This window comes from Acanthochromis polyacanthus, chromosome 19 (assembly GCF_021347895.1).
Source record: "Acanthochromis polyacanthus isolate Apoly-LR-REF ecotype Palm Island chromosome 19, KAUST_Apoly_ChrSc, whole genome shotgun sequence".
Lineage (NCBI taxonomy): Eukaryota > Metazoa > Chordata > Actinopteri > Pomacentridae > Acanthochromis > Acanthochromis polyacanthus.
In genome coordinates this window covers 8664390-8671073 of record NC_067131.1, presented here as the reverse complement: position 1 = coordinate 8671073, position 6684 = coordinate 8664390, and the positions used below count along the sequence as shown (strand labels likewise).

The window sequence follows — 6684 nt, the reverse complement described above, 5'->3', positions numbered from 1 at the left end:
TTTGCCTGCAAATTCAAATAACCAAGGAGGTGTAAATAGAAAAAAATAATAAAATATGAAAATAATACAATAAAAAGAATTGTTTGAAAATTTAGGATTAAATCAGGTTGAAATTATTTGGTGGTGTTTTTTGTTTAAGGTGAAAAATTACCCGTCATTTTCTCATGTTTAAAACAGGTTGACAAATAAAAATTAGAATTCTGAGTCAGAAACTACACAGATTCCTTTCACGTTTCCTAAAATCCCCACCAGCCCGTTAGCTTTTATGAATAAATATGATGAAATGCTAAATGAACATGACGAGCCTGAAGGCACCACGGTGGCTCACATGCCATCAACACATTGCGTGTTGCTGGCTGCTAGCATTTCCACAACATGGGAGAAAGAATGATAGCATGCTGGTTATCCGTAAACCCTAGCGAACTGCAATAAAGACAGTTTAATTTCTTGTGTGGGTATTTGTTGAGTAGAAGCAGCCAAAATGGTGAAGGAGCAGTTCAGAGAGACAGATGTGGCGAAAAAAATGTAAGTGTAACTTGTCAGCTAGCTTGTTAGCTCGCCGGTTAGCCGCATTTACACAGTTGCAGTGAGGCTCTTGACAAGTGCGTTAATGTAGAAACAGAAAGACTACAGTGACCCAAACAAACTGCCAGATAACGCATTTGTACTTACATTAACGTAACTAGATGTAATCCTGCAATTTCACGAAGCTAACTTTGACACTTCGCTGAAGTTTATGGCAAATACAGTTAAAATGTTAGCATATGTAGTACTTTTTTCGACATGTTGGCTACTAATGAATTTAAATAAAATGCTTTAGTCAAGAGAAGATTAAAAAAAAAACGAAAATCCTGTTTTCTTCTCATCACTTTTTGTCTCAACAGGGCTACATGTCCTGTTTGATGAAGGAGTTCTGCTGTTAAGACAAGAAAGCAGACATTATATTGTTTTCAACGTGAGATATTAACCCTTTGATTTTCTTTGCTTCTCTGTTTGTTCTGCAGAAGCCACATCTGCTTCGGGATGAAATCTGCTGAGCAGATGCGACAGCAGGCCCACATCCAGGTGGTCAGTAAGAATCTGTACAGCCAGGACACCAAACACTCCCCACTGCCCTATGGAGTGCTGGACCACCGTATGGTAAAGATTATACGTACTAGGACTGTTTAATTTGGTTTGCAGTGACACAAGAAAAACTAGACACATAATCTAAGAATCCTGCAGTGAAATTGATCTATCACTGTGCCTGAAATATGTGAGTTTTTAAATTATAAACCAATACATGAAATACAATACAATATAATAATGTGAGAAAACACTGGGATACGTAGTCTGAAGTCTCAGCAACAGAGTGGATGAAGCCACATGTGGTTGAAGGATTAGCACACAGAGGGATGTAAACAACAAAAAGTGCCATGTGAGAACAAAAATGTGAGGAGGGATCTATTCTATAAAGCAAATTTAGAGAGACAGCAGGTCCGATTTGTGGCACTGGCAGCGAGCAGTGACACTTTTTGTGGCACCGCTGCGGTGCCACGGTTAATGCCACTGTGCAGTGACACTTTTTGTGGCACCGCGCCGGATGCCACGGTTAATGCCACTGTTTGGGCGAGATGCCACTGCCGCAGTGACACTTTTTGTGGCACCGCCGCGGTGCCACTGTTTGTGCCACTAGCAGTGACACTTTTTGTGGCACCGCCGCGGTGCCACTGTTTGTGCCACTAGCAGTGACACTTTTTGTGGCACCGACGCGGTGCCACAGTTAATGCCACTGTTTGGGCAGATGCCACTGCCGCAGCGGCATTTCCAGTGGCCTCTGGAGATGCCAGCAGAGATTCCATGGTTAATGCCACTGTTTAGGGAACATGCCATGGTTAATGCCAGTACTTTTACCGCTGTTTAGGCGAGATGCAAGGTTAATGTCACTGTTTAGTGGTAGGTAACTGGCGGCCCGCGGGCCAAAACTGGCCCATCAGGAATAATATCTGGCCCGCCAGATGATTTTGAAAATTTGATTTGGCACAGAGCCAAGCCAGTCCGTCACCGCAACACGAAACTCGCGTGGTCGGCTGCTGCCGGGCATTTCCGCGTTTGCGCTACTGGTCGGACACGGTTGTACCAGCCAGATTTCACTGAGCAACAGTGTGTGCAAAACATGTGTGTGTCTCGGGAGTCATTTTTAATACATCTGTGATCAGAATTGAGACGTGTGTCCCAAGCAGCGGCGATGAGCTGTAGAAGCCCCCCCCCCCCGCTCGCTACCGCTATACCAACGCTGGCATCACCGCTAAACTAACGCTCGCTACCGCTAAACCAACGCTTAAACCAACGCCGGCTTCAGCGGTGCACCGCTAATCCAACGTCCGTGTTTTCGATTTTTTTCCCATTTTGTGCGCGGTGACGAGCGTTGTCGAAATTCGGCCCCCCAATTAACCTGAGCATATTTTTGGACGGTGGGAGAAAGCCCACCGATGCACAGGGAGAACATGAAAACTCCATGTAGAAAGATCCCAGCAAAACGGGGATGCGAACTGACGGTCTTCTAGCTGAAAGGTGAAAGAGCTAACCACTGATCAACTGTGCTAGACTCAGGTTTGAAGGTGTTCCTAATAGATTTTTCTGCTTATTTATGTAAATACGGTCAAAACACCATTAAGAACGCCTCTAAATATAACAAAGTACAATGCAGACCCACTACTCACTAGTTTGCCAGTAATATTAATAAAAAAATGTACAATTATCACCTTTATGACAGCGTCACCAAAATATGAAAATGCAGAAGCTTTATAGAAGTAAAGTTTCTGAGTTCATGAGCTGTTTTATTTGATTGCATTAGATTTAATCAGATGTACCTAATAAATTGACCTGTGTGTGTAGTTCAGGCTCAATTACTCGCGACAACATTATTAGATTTTGTTACGCATTGTCAGTCCAAAATTAGAAATTTACAGAAAGTGAGCTAAAGAACAGGCTGCATACACAGTTACCTTGATGACTTGAACCAGTATCAAATTCCCCTGATTGTTTGAGATGAACTTACCTTTATGGACCTGGTCTAACCCTGACGCATTTTTAGGTTCAGTCAATTCATGTGATGGACTTGAATCCTACTTTTCTTAGCGTCCTTAATGGAACAGGTTCAAGGGTGACACCATTTCTTGTTAGTATAACCGGCAAGCTTTTTCTTTGCTGCTTTTGGATGTTTTTTCTCTCTGGCTAGAAGTCATTAAAGGTATCAATACCATCCAGGGTAATTCCTGTAGCTTTGTTTCTTTAAAGCATGTGGCTCTACACTCAGAAAAGTCCCCTCTATTCCTTGCAAAGACAGCAAGCTCATCTCTCTTTTTGTCTTGCGATCTCATATTGCCCATGAGGATAGAAAGGAGATGTGGCTTCTATTTCCTCTCCTCTGTCGGTGTCTGTTGTGGTGGTTTTTCTCACCATGCAAAAGCAATGCCAGTGATAATTATGTGGGTAAAAAAATAGAGCAGAAGTTTCCCAACCAGCATGTTGAGAGACTATTTATTTATTTATCTTTATTTAACCAGGGAGTCCCATTGAGATTAGAGATCTCTTTTACAAGAGAGACCTGGCCCACGGTAGCAGCCACACAAAATGTAAAAGTTATAGAAAACAGATAGATATTACATCATGCCACATCTCAAACAGGTGAACAGTGATAATCTAAACAAAAGTGATTAAGAAATAGAAAGAAAATATATTTTAAAATTACAAGAAAGAGGCTTCACAATTTGTGCACACATACAGAACATTTATGGTTCCACTGAATGTTCTATTATGATTATCTCATACTCAAAGCATATTCTGACTACAGCAGTCTAACAACAAATCATCTTATAGCTCTGGCGTCTTCAGTGTTTTATTCATTTTATTGTTTTCTGTTTGTATTTTTAAGGACTTGCAGTATCAATTCCAAACATAGTCAAATTATGGCAGGTATGCGTGCTTTGGCTTGTGGGACTTGTGATGTAAATGAGCGAGATGCACATATTTAGGGTGGAAATACACGAGAAGTAGTGTAATAATGTCACCTATTTTAAGTAAGAAATAGCCACATGTAGCTGCTGTAATGAACCTCACACTAATAGGTGTATTCCAATTATGTTTCCTGCAGGGTACCAGTGAGAAGGACAGGCCCTGTCTGACATGTGGGAAGAACCTGGCCGATTGTTTGGGACATTACGGCTACCTGGACCTGGAGCTGCCATGTTTTCATGTTGGCTACTTCAAAGCCATCATAGGAATCTTGCAGGCAAGTTTAACACTATTTTTTGATTATTAAGACTGTTTATATGTGTAAAATAGTAGGTCACATAAACTTTAAGACTCAAACATTGTGGCAAGGCCAAGCAGGGGAATAATATAATCAGTACTGAGATCAAGGTTCAGTCATGAGGCTCTTATTGTGCACAGCGTAATACTTGAGAAGTTAATTTGAAGAAGGTGTTTCCTTCTGGAATACACCAGCAGGAATGTCGTTTGTCCTTTAGGTGTCACTAGAGTGTCAAAATTAGAGCAGTTAGAATATGAGGTTTTCAAGAAGTGTCTGTATAAATAAATGCATGTCTGTGTAAATCAATAAGGTAAAGTAAGTTAAGGTTTTATTTTATATTGTTTTCATAAGTTGTAATTTTCCACAGTCCTTGTTTACCGTATTTTTAAATTGTACAACTATTCAAGCCATACTTTTGCTGTTCATTACTAAGCGTTCCTGTGAGACATTGATTCAGTTCCCTCATTCTAATTAAGTATGTTTTCGTCACATCCAGATGATTTGCAAGACGTGTTCAAGCATAATGCTGACGAAAGAGGAGAAGCTGCAGTTCATGGATCACTTGAAGCGGCCTAACCTGGCCTATCTCCAGAAGCGGGGGTTGAAGAAGAAGATCTCTGATAAATGCCGCAAAAGGACAATCTGTCTAAACTGTGCCGCTTTCAATGGTGAAAAGAGACGTTTACCTTTCAGATATTTACTTTTCCTGCCAGCTATCCTGACTAGATAGTTTGACAAAGGTGAGAAATGTGTTTCCTTTGCTCCTCAGGACCAGTGAAAAAGTGCGGCCTGCTGAAGATCATCCATGAGAAGTATAAAACAACCAAGAAGGTGGTGGATCCTTTTGTGTCAGATTTCATGCAGTCCTTTGATACGGCCATCGAACATAACAAACTGGTGGAGCCTCTGCTGACCAGAGCGCAGGTGAACTTTTTGCTTGTTTGGCATTTAGTGTTGCGTGCTGTAATATGACAATGAACGGTCCTGTTTAGAATCAAAAAGTTCAGCAAAAGCTGTTCCAGGTATCAAACATCAGGGGCTTACTGATAGAAAAAGTGTTTCAAGTTGATTTTAAATGATTGATCAGATTTGTAGCCTTCTTTATGCATTCTTATCTCCTGTAAATCAGTGGTAAATTGTATTATGTCATTGTTTTAACACACTAATAACTGACTGTCTTGTACAAGTTTGGAATATTTTGCATAAAAGGTATTATTATCAAAAGTGTGAAGGGTTTAGTTCAGGCAACTGGACTTACTCTTGTGATCTTGCCTGAACTAAACCCTTCACCTTAAGAAGACCTGGACGACTAAGAACCTTCACAGACATATTATCAAAACTATTTGAAATTGGATTCAGCCCAAGACGCATCTGAACTTTGCCTCTTCTCCTTGATTTTGATATCCACTCTAGGAAAACCTGAATCCTCTGGTGGTCCTGAACATGTTTAGAAGGATTCCTCAAGAAGACATCCCCCTGCTGCTGATGAACCCTGAAGCAGGGAAGCCTGCAGACCTCATCATCACCCGCCTGCTTGTGCCTCCTCTCTGCATCCGACCCTCTGTGGTCAGCGACCTCAAGTCGGGCACCAACGAGGACGACCTCACCATGAAGCTGACGGAGATAATCTTCCTTAATGACGTCATCAAAAAGGTTGGTAGCTGCCACTGACGAGGGAAAATTATAATTTTTTTAATCATGTGCAGGATATCAGCAAACACTTTTAACACCTGGGGCTCTATTCTGAAAATGCCAAACATCAAATCAAGCAATAGATAAAGCTGCCATTATCATTTAATATTTGTTTTTCAACTCAGCAAAGATGTGTTAACAGGAAAGCCAGAGGACTGAAAATGCCCAATAATTTCTTCAAGCTCTTTGCTTCTCAGCAAATTCAAACTATCTAAAAGCTGCTTACAGTTAACGTCCGATTCCTTCATCTGAAATGTATTAATTGACTTTGCAAGTACAAATGCAAATGTGGTGTCAGACGTCTTATATTTGACTTGGACAGCCCACTTTAAACAAACTCTTTTGTCATTCAGCATCGTATGACCGGGGCGAAGACCCAGATGATCATGGAGGACTGGGACTTCCTTCAGCTGCAGTGTGCCCTTTATATCAACAGTGAACTTTCTGGCATCCCCCTCAACATGGCACCTAAGAAATGGACCAGAGGCTTTGTACAGAGACTCAAGGGAAAGCAAGGTATGGTGTACAGTAAATATCTAGCTTCTCAGTATGTGTTTATTTGTTGCTGTAGGACCCAGTATGCAAAATCACCTCTTTGACTCAAACATCAGTCGTAAACCCACTGCCTGTCAAACACGTTTCTGTTGGCGGTTAAACATTATCATCCCAGGTGTCACCAGCATGTATGACATTTATGT

The 6684-nt window shown here is 41.2% G+C and overlaps 1 protein-coding gene across 1 annotated transcript in view; it reads left to right on the top strand.

The window, feature by feature from the left end:
• Positions 1-320: 320 nt before the first annotated feature.
• Positions 321-6684, top strand: part of polr3a (polymerase (RNA) III (DNA directed) polypeptide A) — a 28465-nt gene continuing 22101 nt past the window's right edge. Inside the window, exons 1-7 of the mRNA XM_051939541.1 lie at positions 321-525; positions 1005-1140; positions 4136-4273; positions 4791-4962; positions 5064-5218; positions 5708-5947; positions 6340-6502. Coding sequence (XP_051795501.1) covers positions 482-525; positions 1005-1140; positions 4136-4273; positions 4791-4962; positions 5064-5218; positions 5708-5947; positions 6340-6502 — 1048 coding nt within the window. The 5' untranslated portion in view covers positions 321-481. The remainder of the gene's footprint in view (positions 526-1004; positions 1141-4135; positions 4274-4790; positions 4963-5063; positions 5219-5707; positions 5948-6339; positions 6503-6684) is intronic.